Source organism: Gopherus flavomarginatus, chromosome 5 (genome assembly GCF_025201925.1).
Source record: "Gopherus flavomarginatus isolate rGopFla2 chromosome 5, rGopFla2.mat.asm, whole genome shotgun sequence".
NCBI classification, from domain to species: Eukaryota; Metazoa; Chordata; order Testudines; family Testudinidae; genus Gopherus; species Gopherus flavomarginatus.
This window is the reverse complement of record NC_066621.1, coordinates 128,283,040-128,310,418: the sequence shown is the minus strand read 5'-3', so window position 1 is coordinate 128,310,418 and position 27,379 is coordinate 128,283,040. Positions and strand designations below refer to the sequence as shown.

At 41.4% G+C, this 27,379-nt stretch overlaps 1 protein-coding gene and 1 pseudogene across 2 annotated transcripts; both read right to left on the bottom strand.

Annotated features, from left to right (window-relative positions):
* Positions 1-27,379, bottom strand: part of LOC127051264 (swi5-dependent recombination DNA repair protein 1 homolog) — a 365,584-nt pseudogene that overhangs the window by 158,957 nt on the left and 179,248 nt on the right.
* On the bottom strand, positions 9,102-26,310 carry PSMC1 (proteasome 26S subunit, ATPase 1). 2 transcript variants are annotated; one of them, XM_050953308.1, is made up of 11 exons: positions 26,194-26,310; positions 24,162-24,215; positions 22,908-23,004; positions 20,721-20,845; positions 19,825-20,010; positions 18,555-18,683; positions 17,835-17,931; positions 16,392-16,581; positions 14,128-14,279; positions 11,102-11,256; positions 9,102-9,450 (listed from the first exon to the last, which is right to left on the bottom strand). In XM_050953308.1, the coding sequence occupies exons 1-11, from the start codon at positions 26,194-26,196 to the stop codon at positions 9,316-9,318; spliced, it is 1,323 nt and encodes a 440-aa protein (XP_050809265.1). In that variant the 5' UTR covers positions 26,197-26,310; the 3' UTR covers positions 9,102-9,315. The 2 variants fall into 2 exon arrangements, with proteins under 2 accessions (XP_050809265.1, XP_050809266.1); XM_050953309.1 differs by having other exon boundaries at positions 26,160-26,305.

Here is a 27,379-nt window from a genome sequence, read left to right as displayed (position 1 = left end):
TTTTGGTCCCAGAATATGAGAGAGATAAGATGGGTGAGATAATATCTTTTATGGGACCAGTTTCTGTTGGTGAAAGAGACAAGCTTTCAAGCTACGCAGAAGAGCTCTGTGTAGCTCAAAAGCTTGTCTCTTTACCAACAGAAACTGGTCCCATAAAAGATATTATCTCACCCATCTTGTATCTCATATTTACTGTAGTTAACTAGTCTGTGATCTCAATATGGTAATACAAATACATACAAGATCTGCTAAACTAGTGACCTGGTTGTTTTGGTTCTTCAATTGTGCAGTGGTGTTGTGCACCAATAAAGAGCTGGTGCACTGTACTGCCAAAGGGACTGCACTTCAGTGGTGAATAAATCATTTATGTGCATAAGATCTTACATGTATATAGAACTGATCTTTCAATACGCTGAGCTTAGGAAAGAGGACATATGGTAAGGTACCATTCTTCCCCTCCACACACTCAAACCATGGGCAAGCAGCATGGCTGGATCTCTGCTTAGAGTTCCAGGGACTGCCAAAAGAAATGCACTGTTGCACTAGGAAGTTTTCTTAAGATGTTTTTAGCATTCTGTGTTCTCAAGTGGTGTTTCTAGGGAAGTTGTGGAATCTCCATCTCTGGAAGTATTTAAGAGTAGGTTAGATAAATGTCTGTCAGGGATGGTCTAGACAGTATTTGGTCCTGCCATGAGGGCAGGGGACTGGACTCGATGACCTCTCGAGGTCCCTTCCAGTCCTAGAGTCTATGAGTCTATAAGGGGTTTCATTGTATTTCCATCTGTTTTGGCTTACTGAATGCAACATAGCCAGCTTTCTATTCACTTTATAGTCCATTCTTCCAGTCCATGCTACTTCAACTTGCTGGCAAGAATGCTGTGGGAGGTCATATCAAAAGTTTTGTTAAAGTCAAAGTATATCACGCCCACCATTTTCCCCATATCCACAGAGCCAGTTCTCATCATAAAAGGCAATCAGGTTGCTCAGGCATGACTTTCCCTTGGTGAATCCATGTTGACTGTTCCTGATCACCTTCCTCTCCTCCAAGTGCTTCAAAATGGGTTCCTTGAGGACCTGCTCCATGACTTTTCTGGGGACTGAGGTGAGGTTGACGGGTCTGTAGTTCCCTGGGTTCTCCTCCTTCCCTTTTATAAATATGGGTACTATATTTGCCTTTTTCTAATTGTCCAGGACCTCCACCGATCATCACAGGTTTTCAAAGATAATGGTCATTGGCTCTGCAATCACATAAGCAAACTTCCTCAGATGCATTACATCCAGCCCCATGGACTTGTGCATGTCCAGCTTTTCTAAATAGTCTTTAACCTGTTCTTTCACCACTGAGGGCTGCTCACCACCTCCCCATATTATGCTGCCTAGTGCAGGAATCTGGGAGCTGAACTTGTTTGTGAAGACCAAGGCAAAAAAAAGCATTGAGTACTTCAGCTTTTTCCACATCATCTGTCACTAGGTTGCGTCCGACACTTTCCCTGACCACCACCTAACATGCCTGTTGTTGTTGCTAACGTACCTGTAGAAACCCTTCCTGTTGCCCTTCACATCTCTTGCTAGCTGCAACTCCAGTTGTGCTTTGGCCTTCCTGATTATACCCCTGCATGCTCAAGCAATATTTTTATACTCCTCCCTAGTCATCTGTCCAAATTTCTGCTTCTTGTAAGTTTCCTTTTTGTGTTTAAGCTCAGTGAAGATTTCTCTGTTAAGCCAAGCTGTTCGCCTGCCGTATTTGCTATTCTTTCTGCACATTGGGATGATTTGTTCCTGTGCCCTCAACAAGGCTTCTTTAAATTACAGCCAGCTCTTCTGGGCTCCTTTCCCCCTCATATTAGCCTCCAGAGGATCCTGCCCATCAGTTCCCTGAGGGAGTCAGTCTGCTTTTCTGAAGTCCAGGGTCCGTATTCTGCTGCTCTCCTTTCTTCCTTTTGTCAGGATCCTGAACTCAACCATCTCATTTCCATACATAGTGTGCCCTTTGCTCAGACAATTGCACTGTACCTTTTAAACCTTTACTTATGACATATTTAATAATTATGAAAAAACAAATGGCCACAATTGCCATTAATCTGAGAGATGTATGTAGCAGTAGCCAGAGCAAAAAGATTTTATAGGTGGGTATTTCAGCATTTTTAAGCAGAGCTTTAAGTGTCCTGGTTAGAGATGAGTGAATGATTCACAATGAATAAATTAGCTGACAAATTTAGCTTCTCTTTCTGCTTGAAGAACATCTTCAGGAAGCATCTGAGGATATTCAGATACATTTGATGATATTCAAAGATAACTTTTTAAAAAATGTTTGGCAGATCTGCTGATGCAAGATTCTTACTTCTGTGGACTGATCACAAACTTGTCTTTGTGAATATTCAGTGTTTATCTTTGGTGCTTAGTTTGTCGTCTCAGATAAGCCTTTTGGTGGTGGTTCTGTTCTCAGATTGGGTTACTGAACAAGCACTTCTGGGACAAATGCCCGGCTATGTGAATCCAAAGTTAAGAACATAAGAGCTGCCATACTGGGTCAGACCATAGTCCATTTTGCCCAGTATACTGTCTCTGAAAGTGGCCTGTAGCAGAGCTCCAGGAAGAGTGTACAAACAGGGCAATTATGGAGTGAACCAACTCTCTTTCACTCCCAGCCTCTTGTAGTCAAAGGTTTAGAATTGCGCTGAGTATGGGGTTGTGTCCCTGACCATCTATGCTAATAGCCATTGATATCTTCCATGAATTTACTCAGTTCATTTTTTTTTTTAAACCCAGTTATACTTCTGGCCTCCACCACAAGGCAGAGAAATGAGTTTCACAGATCGACCATCCGTTGTGTGAAGAAGTACTTCATCTTTTTTGTATTAAATCTGCTGCCCATTAATTTAATAGAGTGACTCCGTCTTATCCCATGACTGCTTACTTTGCTTACGAGCCTCTGGTGAGGGACCTTGTCAAAGGCTTTCTGAAAATCCAAATACACTGTATCCACTGGCTCACCCTTGTCCACATGCTTGTTGACTCCCTCAAAAAATTCTAATACATTGGCTAGGCATGATTTCCCTTTACAAAAGCCATTTTGACTCTTCCCCAACAAATTGAGTTCATCTATGTGTCAGATAATTCTGTTCTTTACTATATTATTAGCCAGTTTGCCTGGTACTGAAGCTAGGCTTACTGGCCTGGAACTGCCAGGATTACCTTTGGAGTCCTTTTTTAAAAATTAGTGTCACATTAGCTATCCTTCAGTCATCTGGTACAGAGGCTGATTTAAGTGACCAGTTACATACCCCAGTTAGTAGTTCTTCAATTTCTTATTTGAGTTCCTTCAGAGCTAAGGGTGAATACCATCTGATTCTGGTAACTTACTACTGTTAATCAATCTCAAACCTCCTCTATTGACAGCTCAATCTGGGACAGTTCCTCAGATTTTTCACCTAAAAAGAGCGGCTCAACTGTGGGAATCTCCCACACATCCTCTGTGAAGACTGATGCAAAGAATTCATTTAGCTTCTTTTGTTATGTTACATTTTACTGTTAGTTCTGCAATTGCATGTTTTGAGTTCCGTCAGAACTCTTGGGTGAATACCATCTGGTCCTTGTGACTTATTACTTTTTAGTTCATCGGTTTGTTCTAAAATCTCTTCTACTGGCACATCAATTTGGGACAGTACTTCACATTTGTCTCCTAAAAAGAATAGCTCTGATGTGGGTATCTCCATCATGTTCTCTGTAGTGAACACCGATGCAAAGATTTGATTTAACTACTTTGCAATGCCCTTGTCTACCTGAGTGCTTCTTTAACACCTTTGTCATCTAGTAGCCCTGCTGCCTGTTTGGTAGGCTTCCTGCTTCTGATGTACTTAAAAAAAAAAAATTACTGCTGGTTTTTGCATCTTTAGAAAGTCGCTTCTCAACTTCTTTCTTAGCCTCCCTTATTATACTTTTACATTTTGCTTGCCAGAGTGTATGCCCCTTCGTATTTTCCTCATTAGGATTTGCCTTAATTTTAGAAGATGCTTTTTTGCCTCTAATGGCCTCCATTACTCTGTTGTTTAGCTATGGTGGCATTATTGTGGACTGCTGGCTTTTTTTGAATTGGGGTATACATTTAGTCTGAGCTTCTATTATGGTGCTTTTAAATAGTCTGTGTTGCTTGCAGGCATTTTACCCTTGTGACTGCTTTTTAATTTCTGTCTAACTAGCATCCTCATTCATGTGTCATTCCCCTTTTTTAAGTCAAATGTTACTGTGGTATTTTTGTTGTTTTTGGTATTCCGACTTCCCCCATGAGGATGCTAAGTTAAATTACATTATGGTCTGTCACCGAGGTTGAGGAAGTCACGGATACCATAATTCTCTGCAACCTCAGTGACTTCTACAGCAGCTGCTCAGGTGGCCCTGGGGACAGCCACACTGGCCACTGCTGGAGCGGCCCCAGGCCAGCTGCACCACCCACTGCTCAAGCAGCCTTAGGCAGTTGGCCCTGGGGGTGCCCCTTCCCCCCTGCAGCAGCCCCCAGCTCCCCCCAAGATTTAGTCAGGGGTATTTACAGTATAAGTCATGGACAGGTCACAGGCTGTGAATTTTTGTTTATTGCCGTGATCTGTCCATGATTTTTACTAAAAATACCCATGATTAAATCGTAGCCTTAATTATGCTATTACCGAGCGGTTCAGCTATATGCACCTCTTGAACCAGATCCTGTGCCCCACTTAGGACTAAATCAAGACTTGCCTCTCCCCCTGTGGGTTCCAGGACTAGCTGCTCCAAGCAGTCATCAGTGGTGTCTAGAAATTTTATTTTTGCATCCTGTCCTGAGGTGACACATTCCCAGTCAATATGAGGGTAGTTGAAATTACTAATTATTACTGCATTTTCTGGATTTGTGCCCTCTCTAGCCTCCTGAAGCATTTCGCAATCACTGTCACCATCCTGGTCAGGTGTTTGATGATATATTCCTACTGCTATACTCTTAGTCAAGCACGGAATTTCTCTCTGTAGAGATTCTTTGGCACAGTTTGATTCATTTAAGATTTTCAGCATATTTGATTCCATGATTTTTTTTAACTTAGTACCACTCCCCTACCAGCATGACCTACTCTGTCATTCTTGTATATTTTGTACCCTGGTATTCAGTGAACACTCAAGTACGTGACTTTAAAATACACTTTTCACAAATATCCTTTAGCAGTAAAACTTGGCTCCCTGGGAAGTGAACACACAAGGAGCACAAAGTGGCTACATTTAAAAATCTGAGCAAATATTCACAGAAACTATTCTGTTAGGTGATCTATCTTTCCAGTTCCTGGTCATTTCCATCCCCTCGGGAGTAGAAAAGAGAATGTAGATGCTTACATGTTAGAGAAGACCTAGTTGATCATGAAGTCCAGTAGTTTTCAGCTGGTGGGGTGTGATTTGGAAGCGGTTCAAGAATGGGTACCAGGCAGGTTGCTGCTCTCATCTGGTATGCTGACAACTCTCTGGAGCGGAAAAGGGAAAAAGCAACTTGCTTCTCTGTACTCTTCCTTTTTCAGCCTTCTTTCAGCAGCATCCACACAGTGCTCTGCTTCAGGACAGGGGATATTTCATGCTCCAAGGAGCTGAAGAGCTGGTTTCACTGCCTCTCAGAATGGTGCTGCCCTGGAGCTGAGTGCAATGTGAACAAGGAGAGGAAGAAAGACCCCCTTCTATTCATAGCACCAGCCCAGACTCCATCTCAGCAGCCCCCTTGACCTCGCTGGATTCAAGTTAACCTCTCGGCCAATGCGAGATTGTTCCCTACAGTCCACTTTCCAGTGTTCTATCCTGGCTAATTTTAAATGTACCAAGTGATGGGGCTTCCACCACTTCCCTGGGGAGACTATTCCATACTCTACCAGATCTCCACCTAATTTTTAAAATTTCATGCAATTATTGTATTCCCCATGCCACTACACAAAATAACTTTTCTCGCTTTTTGAAGATTGTCCTATGGTGCCATTTAAACCTGGTACATAGAAGTTGCAGCAAGATTACTCTATTTGCAACGTTCCATATTCTAGGGATAGAAATGTTGCAAAAAGTGCAGAAAGTTTAATTCTACCTGGAAATGGTAATTGGCAGGTTGTTAGTATGGACTAAAAATGTCATCTCATCTCCTCAGCTACTGTTGAGTCGAACTGTATTTACTACTTTTTAGCTTTCTTTGCAAGCCTGTTAATCCAGCCTCTTCATTTTTGTTGCTCATCTCCAAAACTCCTCTAAGATTTCCACACACTTCTGGTGTGGAGATCACACATGGCAAGCAGGACTTGTAATTATTGTTTGCTGCAGCATCTGTGTTTTCATTATGCCTGTTTTTATTAAAGCAACTGTGCCCTATCTTTGAAGCTGTAGTGAATCTTGAATCTAGTTACCTCAGGAGAACATAAAGGTTAGCACAAAATTATTGATTCTTCCTGAACATTGCACAGGATTTGGCATGCATCACATAGACAGGAGCAGGAAATAACGCTCTCATTTTTGCTCTTTATAGCTGAAGAACAAGTTTTGCCTTTGGCTGGATGGCAAGATCCTTGAGATAGACTGACTCAGTTTGTGTTCTGATTTTTGACAATGAACCACCTTGTTTTAACATGAAGACCAGTTCTCTGGTTTTGCTGTCATCATCATTTTAGCACTGGATATTTTCATAGGGATTGCTGTTTGTGAGTAATTTCCAAATTTCTGTTGCTTTCCATTGTCAAGTATATCTTTTTAAATTACCAGATCAAAGTTACTGTGCTTGCCATTGCTGTGCAACAGCCTTAACTGGACAGATGAGTACATACATTTTCACTGCAATTTTGATTGGATACAGTATTCATCTCCTAAGTTGGTGGGTAGTGTTGCTTCACACTGTTTCATTTTTGTAGTAAGTGATGACTATGGTTTGTGTCTGGAATGAAAAGTGCCATATCAACTAAGTTAATATAGTTAACTTAAATTTGTGTTAAATTTGAGTTCTGTCACTAATTCACATAGTGCCATAGTTCACACTAGTTTTTAATCTTTTTGTTGCCAAGCTGGTGTTTTCTGAGAGAGATTACTGGAGTATGTTTCTGATTTGTATTTGTCTGTCGAGAGCTCATTTACTGTTGTATACATTTTAAATAAATAAATGGAAAAGATCAATGCCATGAGACCCTTGGAAGATTAGGCACCCTAATAATTTGTACATCATTGCACAGGGGATTTTAGCAACACATTTTCAGTATTACAGGGAAGTACCTCAGTGGCTATGTGTTAGGATATAGATATTCAGACCTGTCTGCAAAGGCCTATACTTTTAAGAATTTCGGTGTATTCTTATCACTTAGCTAGTTAGAGGTATAAAAGAGAGAATCAAAATCACTGTCTGCTGGTGTAAGGGCCTTCTCTTACTGTGACACTCTGAGGCCCTGTTCTTAGGCTAAGCAGCAGAAGCATCCATAAGCTGGGAAGTGTATGGTCACATCCTCAAATTCCAAACTAGTCACATTGAAGTAAGGTGCTATTTGGCTGTTAGGCATTATCAGGACAGGATTGTATTCCTATCACCTCCAGAGAAAGGGAAGAGCCTAGAAGATGTAAAAGGAAACTTAGTTTGATAGCATTCTGTCTGGCTCTAAGAACTCACTTATCAATAGCTGGGATGTGAAATCTTCATTTCTTTGTTGTTCTATCACTGTAGTCCCCATTTCCCTATTGTTTCTATCTGCTGTATAATTAATTTTGTTGGGTATAAACCAATTAAGGTGGTGGGATATAATTGGTTAGATAATCATGTTACAGTATGGTAGGATTGGTTAGGTAAATTTCAGTAAAATGATTGGTTACGGTATAGCTAAGTGGAACTCAAGTTTTACTATAGAGTCTGCAGTCAGTCAGGAAGTAAGGGGCGGAATGGGAACAAGGGAATGGGAATTATGTTTTGCTGGGGGGGATGGGAACAGGGACACAAGAATCATGCTTGCTGGAAGTTCACCCCAATAAACACTGACTTGTTTGCACCTTCAGACTTCAGGTACTGTTGCTCTCTGTTCATGCGAGAAGGACCAGGGAAGTGAGAAGGTGAAGGAATAAGCCCCCTAACACTATGTAAGAACTAATTATCAGAATGTGATTGTATTTCTGCCATATTTGATCTACTCTCCCTGCAGTGTCCCCAGCTATCTTTCTGCATTTTCTTGTGGCTACATACTAGGAAGCTCTCAGTACTTTTGGGAAAATATATACAGAACTTAATATACCATAGTGCTTATGGAATGCAGCAATATCAGATAATCAGGATATTATAAATCATTGCATTTCACTCAGATTGTGGTCAGAGAATGAGTAAAACAATGAAGTAAATGATGAGATTCTTTGTGACAGAAATAAGAGTAATCTAAGCAGTTTCTTTGTTTCTTCTCATAGGGGCAGGAGCTGGGAGATTGCAGTGTGAGTGCTTTGAACAAATTGGTAAAACTTCAGAAGTCACGATTGTTCACCAGGTGTTGGGATTTATAAAATGTATACTTTTTTTTAAATTAGAACAGTAGTGGTTGTCTTAAATGCAGAATCTTCAATATGGTGAAAGCCGTAAGTTTTGACTTTACAAGATCTCAAAGTGAAAATAACAATTGTGTTAAAACTCTATTTTAAATATGAACACCAGCTTTTAAAACTTATCCAAAAGGTTGTTTTAACTGACAACCTAGAGACTGTCTTTTTCTCTTAATGAAAAGTTTTGGTCAGCTGTGATTCTAACAAACAGGGTCTGAGTTCGTTAAAAAAAAAAACCAACAAAAAAAACTCTTAACCCTTTTTATAACTGCCTGGATACTATTACATTGAAATATCCTATAAAAAGAATACCATTGTTACTGGACTAGGTGTAACTGTTAACTAGATTTAGGCTTACTACAAGATTAACACAAGTATAGATTCATTTAGGATGAAGCAGAAGTACTATATAACTGACAAATCCAATTCAGAGAAATTTTATAATAAAGTTGCTCCCAATAGTTAGTAAGTTATGAGACTGAACGGTGGCTGCAGGTCTTGTTTTCTGAAATAGTCCATAGAAGCCAGTAGCCCGATGAAAAAAATCATCAAGCCACTAATAGGTAACTAGGCAATTTAATACGTCTGATGTGTTGACAGACATTTTCTAAATAAAACATTTGTTTCAGAATTTATTTTTTTAATTGAATAAGTATTTTATAGACTTACAACTAAACACAGTCCATGCTTAGAGGCTAAGATGTTATGCTCTATTGATGAGGCCTGTGAAACATCTGTTGCCATTTCATGTATTTTGAAAGAGAGAGAAGTTCCCTAAAGATAAAGCCCCTCTGGGGTGCCTTCTTGTTTCTTATAGAGAACATTCTCTTTGGATTTTTTGAAGTCTTCATTAGTTACTTTCATTCTGCGTTCTCTCAAAGCCATCAAACCAGCTTCTGTGCAAATTGCCTACCGAAGAGAAAAGCTGATATTAATTGCTAGCTACAGACAACTAATTCAAACTACATATGCATTACTGACACAGTTTTCAAATATTTTCTAGATGCTAGTGCAAACAGAACAGTGGCAAAACCATGCTAATCATTACTTGCCATATTAAGTTATGAGGCTAATAAGACTGGAACTCAAGTTCTCTCTACACCTGTATTGAATAAATAGTTGTTTCCAATCCAAGCAGTGCTTCCATGCCCACAGGAAATCAACCATTACAATATAACTTAGCACAGTCCATCTAGTAAACTGAGGCTGCCAATGTGTGATCGCTAAGCAGAACTTTAAGAGGGGTCTCTAGAGGTGAAATTACAAGGAGGCAGAACTTCTAATCTCTATTCTCAACTCTGCCACAGACCTGCTGTATGGCTTTAGGCAAGTTACACTATCTCCATGTAAAATTTTTCTCATCTACAACTTGCGTACAGCAGTGATACTCAGACTGAGGCTTGGCAGCTGCAAGTGGTTCTTTCACATGTCTCCTGCAGCTCTGTGTAGCACATATTAAAACACTATGATTTTAGTTACAGTAACTCCTCACTTAACATTGTAGTTATGTTCCTGAAAAATGCAACTTTAAGCAAAATGATGTTAAGCGAATCCAATTTCCCCGTAAGAATTAATGTAAATGAGGGGGTTAGGTTCCAGGGAAATTTTTTTCACCAGACAAATGACTATATTGTGTGTGTATAAAAGTTTTAAACAATTTAATACTGCTACACAGTGATGATAATTGTGAAGCTTGGTTGAGGTGGAGGAGTCAGAGGGTGGGATATTTCCCAGAGAATGCCTTACTGCTAAATGATGAACTAGCAATTGGCTGAGCCCTCAAAGGTTAATCCTCTCACTCTACAAGGGAACAGGAATGGAGGGAGGGGAGACAGCATCACAGGCAGACAGAGATGTGCATTTCACCTTTAAGTACCCTGACCCTACTCTTAAGTATACTGCCTTGTTAATTAGATCACCTTGCTGAGACCACAGCTGCTGCCAGCAAGCTCCCTCCCTCCCGAGCCCTGTTCTGTGTCCCCCTGCTCTATGGAAGATGGGGTAAGTGGGGTGCAGCGGGGGTAGGGTTCCAAGCCCCTACCAGCTAGCTGCAATGGGCTGCTTTTCCTGCCAGCAGTGGACAACGCAGGCGGCTGCCAAAGGACATTAAAGTTGTGCAATGCTCCCTTATAAACGAGCATGTCCTCTAACTGATCAGCAACGTAACAACATTAACCAGGACAACTTCAAGTGAGGAGTTACTGTATTAAGCAATCAGGATGCTTTTACTATGTTGTTTATAGTTGATAAAATCAATACTTGGTCAGTCATTGTGCTGTAAGAATACAGTAAATGAAACAATGAATTCACACTATTGTGGCTCTATTGGGTGATGGTGATTGCTGATCTGGCTTCTGCACCACTGAGGCCTGAGTATCACTGCTCTAATCAAGGATAAAGGAGAGAAAACAGTAAAAGCTTTGAAGGACAGTGACTGTCTTATGGTAGTAGAGAAGGGGCTGCTTACTGGGATCATAGCACAAGGTCTTAATTCACCTCAGATATTACACATTTATCATAACTGATGTTTACAAACTTAGTCAGCACTAGTGCACCTTACCTTAATATCTGCGCCAGACAGATCATCTTTAGCCATAATGAGCTCATCTAAAGTTACATCATCTGCCAAAGTCATCCTGCTTGTGTGGATCTGAAAGATGCGCTTCTTGGTCTTTTCATCTGGTAAGGGGAACTCAATTTTCCTATCAATACGCCCTGTGTGTAGGAAAGACATTTAAGTGATTCTAGATTGAAAGCAGTGGAGTCTGTCCCCTGAAGAAGTACAGAATGAGCTGTTACTGTTTCCCCCACATTGGCAGAGGTGTGGAGGCAATGTCCCGCAGTCATATTCTTGAAGAAAAACTGAGGTCAGAAGGTAGGTGATGCTCCATGCTCATGAGAATATGAACAAGCTGTTACCATTTTATTAATGCTTATGCAGTGCTGCATAGTAGGGTCCGTGTGCAAGACAAAATAGACAGTCACTGCCCCATAATGTTTAAATTAAATAGGGAGAGAACTACTACTGGCCTAGTCATATTTAAATAGAGGAACATAAGAATTGACAAACTGGATCAGAGGGAAGTCCATCTAGTCTCAAACAGTGATCAGCTTCAGTGGAAAGGTGTTAAGAACCTCACAGTACGCAGATGTGGGGTAGCTTCCTTCTTACTTCCCAAATACTTAATCTCTTGTTGGCTGTTTTTACAACTTTACAATATAGTATCTGTGCCCAGCTCAAGTTTTGTTGCTACTCAGCTTTTATATCTGATTTTTAATATTTTTCCAGGCAAGAAACCCAAATAAGGACTGAACCCTATAGGTCTTTAAAAAGAATCATCATCCAGCCCACTCTTCTCCATTCCCTATTATTAAATTCCAACCAAACAGGACACACTTGCATCATACCTTGAAGGTTGCCACGTCCGGAAAGCAAGTTCAATAAGTAAAAACTTGTCACAGAGAACATCCTGGCACTTGCCCTTTCCTATTTAAAACAGGTACCTGCTAACATGAGGTGAGGCTTAAAGCTTTTAATGCTTTGACTTTTATTTTTCAAACTGTGGAGTTCCTTTGTATACAAGTATTCTAGTAACCTTAAAGTTCACCAGCTTTAACTGTGAATTGAATACAAGTGATCAAAAACAAGCACTTCATTTTGTTTGCACTGAATTAAGTGCTTGGATAGTTCTACCTTTATTATAAAGCAGCATACTCCAGAACAGACAGAATGATAGGTGCCAGGTTTATACTCAGAGTTAAAAAATAAAATCAGCCCAGAAATTATGGTACTGGTATTTAATACTGGTGGTCTGTTTTTCGATAGCTGAATGGAAAATGTGCTTCTAGATTAAGAGGAAGGTTAGCAATTAGGACAGACTCCCCTATCAAAGACATCCTGCATGAACATGGGCTAGATTTACAAAGGAATTTAAGTGTGATGAGGTTAAGCATCATCACGCCTATCCCTTCAGCACTTAGAAAATTGCTAGGATTCTCAGAGTCTGAGATAGGTGCCTTAGAATGGGAGTCACAAAAGCCAGCATGCTAGGCTGCTCCTCATCAATGGGTGATGCCAAGGAAAGTGGTCTGTCCTCGTCCCCACCCCTCTCTGAGTTCAGCACCTAAGTCTGGGCCGCAGGGAGTCACCTCCCACTGCTTGAGACTCTCAGTGCAAATCTTCTCTTAGCAGTGGGTGCCTATGGCATTTTGCAAGGAGCTGGGGGTGCCAGGACCTCTCGTAACTTTTAGCCCAGTGGTTAGTATATTCAGATGGGCTGTGGAAGACCCCTGGTTCAAGTCCCCACTTTGCCTGAGAGGAAGAAAGGATTCAAATAGGGATCTGCCACCTCGCAGGTGAGTGCCCAACCATTGGACTATGAGATAATCTGATGTGGGCCTCCCTCATTCTCTCCTACTGCAGCTGTTGCACTGTGGATAAATAAATAAATAAATAGTCATTGGAGCAGGGGGGCTGTATCCTGGGTCTCCCATGGCCCAAGTGAGTGCTTTAGCCACCACATTAGAGAGTCATTCTTATGCTTGTTCTCCCTCTCATTCATGGTGGAACAACCTCAAGAGGTGAGACTGAGGGAACCGCACAGACTATTCCATAACCTAGTGGTAGCAGATCTCTGTTTGGATCCCTTCACACTTTATGTGGAGGAGCAACTTGAACAGGGGGCTGAGGGGGTCTCCTGCATAAATAGCCTAGCCCCTGGGCTAAAAGATAAGAGGGAGGTCTCCCCCTCCACAGCACTTCCCCAGTATTTTGGGTGAGCTCACCTAGGGGAGCCTGATCTGGTAGGTAAGCTCTAAGCCATGCACCAGATCAGGTCCCACAGGCAAGTTAGGCGGAAGAACCACCTATCTTCCTCTATTTTATACACTGCTCTGGGGCCTTAGGCATCTGGATGTCTAGAGGAAGGTTGCTGCATTGCACATGAGTACATGCAAAAATATAGGCACGTAGGGAACTTTTACTGTGAAAACTTAGGTGCCTACAGCGTTCTGGGGCAGCTGAGCAGGGCTTTTGTTAATCCCACTGTGACCTGATTTGGGGATTTAGGTACCCAAAGTGGCAGTTAAGCACTGAAGTCCTTTTGTGAATCTAGCCCTTAGTCATAATGCCTCAGCTCCCCATCTGTAAAATAGGGATGATATCACTTCCCTACCTCACAGGGGTGTTTTCAGGATAAATGAATAACAAATGATGAGATACTCAGTTACTATGGTAAAGATGGACATATAAAATACCTAAACAACAGCCTGATCCATTAAAAATAATTTTAATATTCTTCCTTGGGATTAACTATACATAATGCATTTATAATGCAATTTCTCCTGTAACTGAAAGCTATCCTTTTTCTCCATGCACATACATCATGATTCATATTCTACATCCTGTTCAGGAGGACTGACTTTTTATACTCCTAAATCAATATTCCTTCTAAGTCATAACATGATTATGGAGAGTCTCAAACAACGTTCTATAAATAAAGGTAGAAATGAAATTCAGTACCTGGCACAAGAAGCTTTTTGGAGTAAATGCGACTTAATAAAAATGCATAATAAAAAGTCTCTTACCTGGCCTGATTAAGGCTGGATCCAATGTTTCTATTCTGTTTGTGGCCATGATAACTTTCACATCCCCACGGGAATCAAACCCATCTAACTGGTTCAGCAACTCCAGCATAGTACGCTGGATCTCTCTTTCACCACCAGAATTTGAGTCATATCTTTGAGGCCGGGCAAGAGAGAGAAATATAACCAAACCAAATTAAACCTTGTACAAAAAATTTTTCTTTACCAATAATAAAATGATCAGCATATCAGAAATAAATGCTCTGACACTCTACCATTGATTATAAACAGTTTTTCGTCGGAGCTTAAACCACCCAGATTATATAGGAATGTAAATATGCCCTCAAATACAAAAGCTTTCACAACAGCTCAGTTTATATACCACCTGGGTCCAGTAAGGTAAGCAGAAGACAGGAACAGCCTTAAAAAAGGGACACCCAGCTTTAAAGTCACATTTCTGACTGAAAATCTTGGCTCTTCTGCAGTTACAAGTAACACTAAACTGAAAGATGAGCAAATACTCTTATTTTTCCAGTGTTTACTTTATGCATCAGTGTGAATAGTTAGTTTGTCCCTTAATGAAAAGGCCCTTATAAATAGGGAAGCAGAAAAATCGTCAATTTTTTAACAGGAATTAAAAAATATATAAACATACTATTTAGAAGGGTGCGTTCTCAGAAACTGATTTCTTAAATTAATCCATTTCCAGTTTTTCATATATGCACAGATTTTATGGTCAGATAGTATTACAATCATCTAATCTGACCTTTGAATAGAAAAGGCCACAGAATTTCACGATTCCAGCATCTAGTCCAATAATTTCGGGTTGAACCAGAGCCTAGGTTTATCTAATCCCCTCCCCATGTTTTTTTTAACTAACATGACATTTACAAACAATCATTTTGCTGGTATATAATGCCCCTTTCCCTTACCCATTTTTCAGTCCTGTCTATTTACATTGTAAGCTTTTGGGGGCAGAGACTGGGACTAGCACAATGGGGCCTGATGCTTGACTGGTCCCCTAGGCAGTACCATAATAAAAAATTAGAACATACAGTTTAGAAACACATCCAGTCTTGATGTAAAGACAGAGTGATGTCCTTGGTAAGCTATTCCAATGATTAATTACCCTCAAGGTTAAAAATGTGTGTCACTTCCAATTTGACTGTTGCTGACTTTAGCTTCCAGCTGTTAGGACTTGACAGCATCCCTCTAACAATCTCTTTGCCTGTGCTGACTGAAGTCAGACCTTTACTGAAACAGTTTGGGTTTTTTTAAACAGAAGTATGAAAATGACATCCCAAAAATATACTGTTATTTCCAACGCTTTGATTTTTAGGGTGATAATGGGCTGCTTTCAGGACACCTTAAGCTGTGAAGTGCGTCAGTCCCAATTAAACCTTGCTCCATCTTTAAAACAGCACAGCCTGGATGCAAGCTGACATTAGTTCAGTGTGACATAATGGCTCACTCACATAGATCAATTTTTTTAACTTCTGCTGTGGACAGTGTAAATTAAAAATGCTATAAAAGTTATGGAAAGTTATTGCGCATGGATTTTTACCATGATACACCCAAACAACGTTATTGTTAACTTATCTACAGCCCTACATATCTGCGTAGCAGAATGTATAGACAAGCATCTACAGATTTATATAAATAATAACAATAGAAAAATAAGTTAAAGTAATCAAATGTACTCAGCTAATGTTGGAGGCATGACGAATTTATTTGCTACACAAGCCATCTCTTTCTGCCCAAAGTGATCCATCATTACTGTACCTATACTGTTAGGTTCTACTACAATAGCAGCTACACTTTTGGCATATCTTTTAACAAAAAATGTTTTGAGAGTTTTGTAGTAACTACTTCAAATTTTACTTGTCAACAAATGGAAGTGTTGTTTACATTAAAAATCATTTAACCCAGTGGTTCTCAAACTTTTGTATTGGTGACTCCTTTCACATAGCAAGCCTCCGAGTGCGACCCCGCCCCCCCATACACATTAAATGCACTTTTAAATATATTTAATACCATTATAAATGGTAGAGGCAAAGCAGGGTTTGGGGTGGAGGCTGACAGCTCATGACCCCCCGAGGGGTCCTGACCCCCAGTTTGAGAAACCTTGATTTAACCTATCAAAATGGAAATGATGAAAGGAGAAATTCAACACAAACTCACACAAAATGAAATGTTTCAGATAATTTTGTGAAGAATAGGGAAGTTATTATTATATTCAGTGTCGAAGCGTGAATGCAATACACTACCTCTTGGTACCAATGGCATCTATTTCATCAATAAAGACGATTGATGGAGCATGCTCCTCAGCTACGCGGAACAATTCACGGACAAGTTTTGGACCATCACCTAGGTACTTCTGTATAAGCTCGGAGCCAACAACTCTCAGAAAGGTTGCTGAGGTCTGGTTTGCCACTGCTTTGGCTAGCAAGGTTTTACCTATTATCAGTTGTAAAGAAACACTGCAGTGAGTTTGCAGTAACAATTATTAACTAAGAAAAAACACTCATGAAATACAGAACAGTGCTGATATACCAAGTCTAATTACATTAAAATTACAACTCAATGACTAAGACATTGCAACGCTGAGCACCACAGTGCTGAACTTTTAAGTGCCTAGAAAAATCACAGAAACAACACTGCGATCCACAATGATTGAGTTAGGCACACAGGCTTCCTATACAATGAATGGGGAGGGTTAGGTACCTTAGAACATGATCCACAAAAGCCAACATGCTAGGCAGCTCCCCACCTAAGCTAGACAATGACAGGTGTATCCTGGAGACAGGCACCTACCTCTGCTTAGTGATCCATGAAAGAAGACCCACCTCTTTTGAGCCAAAAGATTTAGGTGCTTAAGACATTTCTTGCAGGACATGACAGGTGCAAAGCTACCATACCCCGAGCCTCCCACATCCCAGGTGAGTGTTGTAACCACTGCAATGCAGTCAGTCTCTCTCTCTGGCCCAATGACTATTTAAGTATTTATCAACAGTGAATCAGTCGTAGGGCCAGTGAGAAAGAGTGAGAATGACTCTAAGCCCAGGGTTAAGGCATCCACCTGGGAGATGGGAGACCCAGGGTCCAGTTCCCATGCTGTAATGATTCAAGTATTTATCCACAGCTTCAACCAGAGAAGCTGAGGAAGCCTCACATCAGAATATTCCATAGCTCAGTGACTGGAGCACTCTCCTGAGAAGTGGGAGACCCCTATTCAAATCCTTTCTCCAGTAGCGGGGGGAACTGAACCTGGGTCTCTGACACCCCAGGTGAGTGCTCTAACCACTGGCTAAAGTTATAAGGTGGACACTACCTCCTCCGGGAAGACTCTGAACAGGGCCCAATCCAGGAGGTGGCCTCTGAACACACTACACATGACTTAGGTGGATGAACACCTATCTTCCCCCAGTTTGTGAACTGCTCTAGGGCTTATGCAGGAGATAAGCTTGGAACACCTAAGGGGAGGCAGTAGCATGCATGTCCAGAGGCAAAAACTCAAGTGCTGAGGGAAGTTTTACCCTGAAAACTCAGACCCTAACCTCATCCAGCAGCTATGGGGTGCAGCAGGAGTTTTGTGAATCGCAGTGGAGCCAGAGTTGGGACTTAAGTGCCTAAATACCTTTGTGGATCTGCACTTAATACCTTAAATGGGATTAATTGAGCATACTTAAAATTACTGTTATGGAGGATACCTGTGCCAGGTGGGCCATACAGAATTACTCCTTTGGGAGGCTTTATACCCATCTCTTCGTAATACTCAGGATGGGTGAGAGGAAGCTCCACAGACTCCTATAGCATAAGAACAAGTATTTTATAAATATTGACTAATTAATCCGCACAAGTCACGGGAAGTAATTGAGTATTACTGTCCCCATTTTAGAAATGAAAACATTAAGGCTGAATGAGTGCCCAGCCAAAAGCCACATAGCAAGTCAATGTCAGAGCTTAATTTAGAATTCAGGAATTCGTGGCTCCTAATCCTGTGTGCAGAGCACTAGAGGATGCCTCTAGAATCTGAGGATTATTCAACCAGAGAAATCTGGTTTCCTCAATGTGTTAATTATCAATTATTAAGGCCAACATTTTCACTAGTGTTCTGGGTGCCCAACCTGAGTCACCTATTTCAGAGGGTAGGAAATCAGCACTTTCTGAAAATCATGTCTCTTTAAAGTGAGGCAAAATAGGACTCCCAAAATCACTAGTCACTTTTGAAAATTTTGATATAATTGTAAAAGACTGCTAAGGCTGAGGATTTTAAATGTACAAAATCCCAGAAAGCTCAATGCTGTCTTGGGTTCCACAGCAATTGTGACAATTCATGCACAAGTTTTGGACCATCATCTAGGTAACTTCCTGATAACAGATGCTTAAAGGTTTTCTTTTTAATTAGATAAATTACTAAATATGAGTACCTTAATTTCTTGAATCTGGTTGTCAAGGCCACCAATGTCTGCGTAAGTCTCCTGAGGGGCCTTCTCCACTTTCATCACTGTAACTAAAGGATCTGTGTCATCCATCAGGACTCCTATCACAGCATGAACCTAGTCCAAGTGGTATACCAATACCAAACATAAGTAAAATAGCATGCATTTTACTCAAGAATTATCCTAAAGATAAAACACAAAGCTACACAGGAATCCAAGATTAAATGTACTGTACATTCACACAGCGACATGAAACACACAAAGCACTTATCCTTGGATCTTACACTATGGTACTCTTGTAACAGATTCCAAAAACAAAGGCTAGTTCAGAGGGATATTGGAATTGCACCTGTCATAAACAGATAGTTAAGGGTTAATGTCTGTAAAGGGTTAACAAGCTCAGTGAACCTGGCTGACACCTAACCCAAGGACCAATCGGGGAACAAGATACTTTCAAATCTTGGTGGAAGGAAGTCTTTGTTTTGTGCTGTTTTATTTTTTTGTTGTTGTTCTCTCTTGGGATTAAGAGGAGCCAGACATGCAACCAGTTTTCTCCAATCTTTCTGAAACAGTCTCTCATGTTCAACATAGTAAGTAATAGCTAGAAGGCGGAATAGTCTTTTTGTCTGTTTTCTTTATTTGCAAATGTGTATTTTGCAGGAAGGATATTTTACCTCTGTTTGCTGTAACTTATACTTAGGCTAGGGGGGAGGTAGTCCCGCTGGTCTATCTAAAGCTGAGACCCTGTAAACATTTTCCATCTTGATTTTACAGAGATAATTTTTACTTTTTCTTTCTTAATTAAAAGCTTTTCTTTTTAAGAACTTGATTGATTTTTTTCCTTGTGTAAGACCCAAGGGGATTGAGTCTGAACTCACCAGGGAGTGGTGGGGGGAGAAAAGGGGGGGGGGGAAGGTTAATTCCTCTCTGTTTTAGGATCCAAGGAGTTCTGGTCAATGTCTCTCTCAGGGAAAGTCTGGCGGGGGGGGGGGGGGGGAAGAAAAGAGGGGGAATGTTTTATTCCTCTTTGCTTTAAGACCCAAGGGGTTTGGGTCTTGGGTTCCCCAGGGAAGGTTTTTGGGGGACAGAAAGTGTACCAAACACTACATTTTGGTTGGTGGCAGCGTTATCAGATCTAAGCTAGGAATTAAGTTTAGAGGGGTACATGCAGGTCCCCACTTTCTGGACGCTAAAGTTCAAAGTCAGAATAAGACCTTGACAGCACCCCACTCCATCTTCATATTGTGAGACAACTTACCTTATGATTGAGCAAAACAGAGCAGCCTGGTTCAAGAAGATCTTTGTCCACAAAAGACAAAATACTGACATAGTGTTCAGATCCCACTGATGTAGACACTATAGCGTGATTATCATCAATAATCTCCTCCAGGGTACCTACAGACATTGGGGTTCCTCTCAGATCATCCACCTTTGATCTCTCTTCCTGCAAGAAACAAAACAAGCAATAGTAAAGAACTAAACACAGAAAAAAATAGCTTCTGCAAAACATGTATTGTACTGCTTTAAACATATATACTAAAGTAAGAACTATTGCCTATGTGAGGAAAAAATGGAAATTCATTACCCAGTTCTATGGCAACTGTTTGAAGAAAAAGGTTCCTTGTACTTTTTGTGATGCAGTATAGATCCCACAGCAGAGGAGGACAGGAGCTCTCTTTTGGGGGCAGCTAAGAAGCTAAACCACTTGTTTAATCTCATGCTGCCTTATGCCTCTGCAGCTTATCCTATAAGAATGTGTATGTGTCTAGAGCATTCCTTCCCCTCTCTGCTGGCTGGCCATCTTGGGGAATTCCACCTTCAGAGACTCACTAAACAAAAACACGTGCCCCACCTATAATAAACTGTATCGAAACTCAACCCACTACTCCAGTCCCCAATATTCCTGAAAGGAGACTCCTCATCCTCTGTTCTTCAACTAGGGAGCCGCTCGGTAAGGAGACTGTACCTTATATGCTTTATTAAATACAGTTAAAATAAGTATTAAATATTTACTCTGTTTTTATAAATTTCAGTCACTTTATTTCCAGGTCTTGTGCATCAACTAGTTTACATTGTTTACAATTTTACTTCTAAAGATCTAGGTTAGTAGTATCTCAGTTTTAATAAGAGTGTAATAATTTCCTCAAGACTTACCTCTTGCTTTTCTTCCAAAGGTTTCATCTGTTCCTGATTTCTGATAAATTCTTCCTCCATAAGTAGGTAATCTTTAATTCTCTCTAATTTCAACAATTTGAGTCTGCATTGTGTGTGAGGTGTCACTGTAATGAAAGAAGCAGAATCACTGTATATCTGACTCCCACTTAGATATGGTATAAGATATTCAATAATTCACTGCTAGAAATTGTTGGCCTAATCCTTATTAACAGGCCAGTCTGAATCATTACCCAAAGGCCTGTAAACTAAGAAATCCACCAGCAAATCTTTTCAAAATACTAGTTCTTTAAATGAAAGTTTCTAACTGGATTTTCTTCCAAATGTCATAATTACTTTCCACCACAATGATCTCTGGGAGTGATGGCTTTAGGCATGTTTCTCTATAAATGTACGCAACCACTACCAAGCTTTTCAATGGCACATCAGTAGATGAGTCAATACTTCCAGAATCTAACAGGTAAGGTAAGAGTGCATCAAGCAGAGGTAGGCACTGCAGACTAAGAACATGCTCTGGCAGCCATAGCTGCTACCATGCTAATACCTCACCACAAAAAAGCTCCAGTGGCCTAGAACATGGATGTAATTTCCCAGTGGGGTTTTCAGCTATCAGGCAGCATAGTAAAGCAATACTTTATTCCACTTTAAAGACAGTAGAGCATAAGAACGGCCATACTGGGTCATCTAGCCCAGTACCCTGTCCTCTGACAGTGGCCAATGCTAGATGCTTCAGAGGGAATGAACAGAACAGGCAATCATTGAGAGATCCATCTCATATTGTCTATTCCCAGCTTCTGGAATTCCGATGCTAAGGACACCCAGAGCATTGGGTTGCATCCCTGACCATCTTGGCTAATAGATTCCATATCTACAGTATTCAGTCCAGACTCTGAATGATCCTTCCAGAGCCCCAGTGCTTCACCTGCTGGAGAACTTCAAAGAAAACAAAAATGCCAGCCACAATCTCACAGCAAAAGGGTCAGTTCAGGAGGAATTTTACAGGTCTTCCTTGAACTGGTGCTTTATCCACTGTCATAGATACACCTGTGCAAAGCACAGTATACACGAGTTACAGAAGTACTGCACAATTTATACCAGTGCCGCTTATTCCAGCCACAACAAATTGTGTTGAATCAGAGTAAATCCTGTTTGCTCTATTGCTTGCACTAGCATTGCTACACCAGTGGTTGAAAACTTAGTATAGGAAAGGCCATAGATACAAAGCAAATTCACGTCCTACTCACAGCTAAAGCTTCACACAATAAATGCCAAAACAAGAGTTCTCCCCCTCTAAATCCAGAAAGGGCCTCTGAAAAAAAGCAGCCCCCAAAACCACCTCAATCCACTCCCCAATTCATTTAGTTTCATACTGCAAGTTTCATTTGGGAATGTGAGGAGAATTACAACAGCAGCGAACACACTCATGTAACAGAGCAAATCTAACTGCAAAAATCTAATTGTTAATGACTGCAAGCAAGCACCTTAACCACAACATTGCATAATTTAACACTGTATCCCTTTTGAATTCATCTGTTCAGATCCTCTGCAACAATTGAAAAAACACCTGATATCCTACTGTCCATTTGTCTACCATGTATCTGTGTCACTGTTCTACTACTGGACAGAATATGTAACCCACTCAAACATATGTGTGCATTTTACAGAGAAAAAATCCTACTGGTCCTGCACAAGAATAATGTTTCATAGTTTACTGATAATTCAGGTGGATAAAAGACTTATTTTTATTGTTTATATAGACAGAAGAGACTCTCAACATCACTTCTCCCAGCTCCTAAATACACAGGAGGGTTAGTCACTCTTTTGCTTATTCCAATGCTACTCCAACTATTTTATTCACAGGATCTTCCCCACTTCTGACCTAATTTAAGAAAAAAAAATTGGATGCCCTATAGAGTGTTCTCCAGAAAAAATATTAAGAATTAAGGTAATCTCTAATAACCTTAACTAAGCAATAGGGAAGTTATTTCTAATAAAATCTTTACAGTGTTACCTTTGCTTTTACAATTTAGTCATTTGAGATTTAGGCCTAATCCTGCAATACAATCTGTGGGAGCAGAACCCTTGTGGAGCTTGTTGCAGGATCAGAACCCTAGATCCCCCAATATTATAAGAGCCTTGTGAGATGGTAGGAGAAATAAACATACTTACCCAGTGGGAGTTTGCTGGCTGCATCTGGTCCCTTTGTTTTCTTCTTCTTTTTCCCTACTCTAGTTGGAACTGGAGGTTCATATTTCTTCTTCTTATCCTTTTAAACCGAATCAGACAAGCACAAAACAAAAATCAGAATAGCTATCATAAGAACAAGCCACAGAAATCCACCACAGCACCAAGCTGAAAAAGAACTCAATTTGAAAGTAAACTACAATGCAAAAATATACTGGGTTTGTGACCTTTACTTGTCCTTTATGATGTATAACATATAAAGAGGGAGGCTTTAAAAAGAAACTATTTTTTTCCTGCTTACTTTATACATTGCATATATCAGATCTTGAGTTGCCTCTTTCAGATGAAGGATTTTGCCAATTTTTGGAGAACTAGGAATCTGATGTCACAGGAGACTGAACCTTGAACTGTAAATCTTCAAGGCCTCTAACAGCGAGGCTTAAGGGAGAGAGGAGGTTCACTCTCAAGCCTAGTCTACACTAGAGAATCATACTACTGCTCTCTGCACTGGTGTGATGGTGTAAGTTGCAGCAAGGCAAAGTGTTTACACTAGCCATCCTATGTGGCACAGTGCACAGCTTGCACATGCAGAACAGAACACTATGCTCTGTTGCAGCAGCACTATACTGTGGAGACTTATCCCAGTGTTATTTTACATCACAAAGGAGCAGTCAGGTTCTGCAGTTTGTTTACTATGCAGTTTAATCTACAACCAAATATATTAAATTCACTTGTTAATTTGTATATTTATAAGTTTGCCTGCATAAACAGAATTCTAGCTCAGAAGGACTCATTTTTCTTCCTAAGCCACAAGAAAAAAAAGGCATATTAGTTGGATTTTTAAAAAATGCACTTGCAGCCGTGAGCCTAACATATGCACACAAGTGCTGACTTGATACTCACAAATCAGGTATCTGCCTGCAGATTTTGAAAAGTCAATTCCTTTGTGACCAAGAGCTATTTTTATTTCACTATTTGTAAATAGGGTATTTCTGCCATTAGTGCCTATTGTACAGTTTACAGAGCATGCCATTTTCTGAGTAAACCATGTGAGTTCTTCTACAACATGCATATGAAAGTGATATTTGGGGAGGCTAGGAAATATAAGCAATGGGAAAATTTTAGGCAGTTTTGAGTATATGGAACAAAAGATTGTTTAAAAATCCATTGCTGAAAACTTAGGAATTAGTCATGCAGTTCACCCTATTAAAAAAGAGTAATTGATTTTTCATTATTTACCTTGTCATCCTTCTTGCCACCCCCAGGACCATGTCCACCACTTTGACTTTGACCCTAAAGGAAAACAAAGATGACACCCAAATGAACGCAAGCTATTTGTATTTGGAATACTAAGAATCTTGAAAGAATCTTGCAAAAAGAATATGTAGTTAGATACATTTTAATAAGAGTAAACAAACTGCTGGTAAATCCTAGAATAAATCAGTCTTCTCAAGCAGGAGAGTTAGTGAAGGGATTTGAAGAGTGGAGCAATATGGACTGACCAAAGGGCAAGGAAGATTACTTCAACAGCTATGTTTTGGACTCGTACAGCATTGTACTAGCTTGGTGTATAATGGTTATATCTCTTTCCTTTGAAGCATAAAGTATGGGCCACAATTGAACTAGATATGCCAGGAAGATGGCAATCCCTATTTCCAAGACCTGTAAACTATTTCCTTGTCAACAATACAACTAATCACATAAAGCTAGTGTACTCATCTGTACTAAATCAAGGATTGGTATTAAAGCTAGTGAAAAGAATGTACTATCAATAAGGTTAAGATTTTGTCACAGGTATTTTTGGTAAAACTCAGCCAGGAGTCACCAGTTTCTGGGATTTTTTTTTTTTTTTAAATTGCCTGTGACCTGTCCCTGACTTTCACTAAAAATAATTGTAACAAAATGGGGCTGACTGGGGGAGGATTGAAGCCCAAGATCAGGGGAGGGGCATGAGAGCTCGAGCCCCACTGCCAAGGTGGGGGAATCCAGCACCTGCTGCCCATGGCAGCTGGGAGCTGCAAGGGTTCTCCCACTGCCCACAGCACCTGTGGCAACTCAGAGCTGCAGGGCTCCACAGCAGCTGCCAGCTCCAGCCCACCACCCCAGGGCTGGAAAACATCACAGAGGTATCTGAAAGTCTCAGAATCCATGACACAATCTTACCCTTCACTATCAGACATGGGTGTTCACTGAACAAACTGTGTTATTAAGTCCACAGGTTTTTATATGACTTTTCACATTTTTAGCGAGTTAGACTATAAAACGGGTTAGCTTTTGCTAATCAGTTAAGGCAATTAAACAATAAAGCTGTGCATTTTAATTGTGCATTGTATGCTTAACACACTATTGTCAGCTCTTAGGATTTTAGGTGTTTTTCTCAAAGCACCAGCTACTAGAGTCATGCAATTATATGGGCCTCTCAGCTGCCATTAAGAAAAAAACAAACAGGTTTCTCGACCTTGGGGTTGTGAAAACTGAAAATGTGACCCAAGTGCTGTCCAAAGCCTCAAATATTAAAAAGACCCAAAATTGTATTTTAAAAATCTCAATAATTTTAAGGTACTTGTGGTTTTTGAACACTTTGTGCTGGCAATACCCTACACAGCACCACACAATGTGAGCACTTTGAGATCTACTGATGAAAAATGTTATGTCAAAATTAGGTGTTTTTTATTATTTAAACAGAAGTTTAACAAACCAGTTGTGGGTGTGGGAAAGGGGACAGGACCAGGCACCAGCCCCCGTTTGTTTTGTCTCCGTTTTGCTAAATGCCAGACAGGCAGGCCTACAGAAGAGGAACCTTTACAGTCCCCTCATGAGGTACCGGATAAGACGGGTGGCAGCTTCGCCATTCCCATCCCCCTTTGTTTCGCCTGTGCCTGGTAGCAGCGGGGATCTGCTCCCTTCGCTGGCCGGCGGGGCAGGACGAGGGTCTGCCCCCGAGGGGGACCGGCCCCTTCTGGGCAGGGCTCCGGGGGATGCTCCCTTCCGGCAGGTGATTTTACGGCTTAGAAATAAACTGCCTCCCGAAATCGGTCAATAACCCGCCTCATGCCGTTCCTCCCGCCCCGCTCCCCTCGCTCCGGGGCCGGCGGGGCAGAGGCCTCAGCCGGGGATGGGCGATGACTCCGCATACGCCGGGCCGGCGGGGGAAGGAGCCGCGCCCCAGGGGCAGGGGGCCCAGCCCCTCTCCAGATCTCCCCGTCCCTCGGTCTCCTGACTGCAGCCCCCGGTTACCGGTAACTGAGACACGGGCCCGCTGCTCACTCACCATCCTACACCCACCGACGCAAACGCCGCGGCGTATGGGGGCCGAGAAGGGACAGATAAAGACAGAGGCGGGGCCGCTACGGAGCCTAGGAAAGGCCAAGCGCGGCCGCGAAGAGAGTGAGGGGCGGGGCCTGAGCGCGGGGAGGAAGGAAGGAAATGGATGGGGCGTGGAGAGCAAGAAGCCTCTGCCCAACCCTGGAGAGGAGGGAGGGGCTGGGGGCAGCGCGCGGGGTCACGTGACGCGGGACGGGCGGCGGGTTGGGGCGCGGAGAGGTGCTGGGCGCGCGGTGGCGCTGTTCTGAGCTCGTGGGGGGCGCGCGGCAGGTTCGCGAAGCTGTGTCCGTGGGGAGACGCTCGGAGGGTAGTGCCCATTGCAGAGCAGTCCCTGCTGTGACGTGGGGCCTCTTCCTGCAGCTGCGTCTTGGCTGAGTTAAACTCCCTCTTCTTTCCTGAAGGGGTGAGCCTGGCTAGCTCGGTAGCACAGCAGACTCTTAATGTGAGAGTCCAGAGTTCAAGTCCCTGGTCAGGTGATGAACTACTCACTATATCTTGAAAATCTTTCCTGAAGGGATGTTCCTGACCTCGTTGGGTCCCTTTGCATTAGGGCTGCTTTCCCTGATATTTCACACTTCCACCCAGTTTACTGACATCCATAGAATTAAAAATCAATTACCCAGATTCCCACTCTGAAAGTGCTGCTTGTCTTGTCTCACACACATCTGAGTCTAAGAAAAATGTTGAAACCAACCTAAAAAAAGACTATAATTAAATAATACACCCCATTCTCTTCTAAGAAACTAGGCAGAAGCTAAAGTTTAACCAGGTATTCTAAAAAAAACCTTTATAGATTGTTCTCCTTTATCTCATCTCTAAGTATCTCAGAGCATTCTGTGCTGGGATGAACAAATTTTTATTCTTGTTGGAATTCTGCAACAGTACTATGGCTCCAGATGCAACAGTGTCAAATGGATGGATCTTGGATGGATCTTGGAAAGCTGTAGAGGGCTCTATTATTAAAAGTTCACCATGATACTAAAGAGATAGTAGGAACCAAATTCAGGTTTGGTGCAAACAGGCGTAACTCTTTTGAGCACGATAGAGTTGGCTTGGTTACAGCCGGGGCGGCTCCAGGCCCCAGCACGCCAAGCCATGGGAGCACTCTGCCGGTCGCCGGGAGGGTGGCAGGC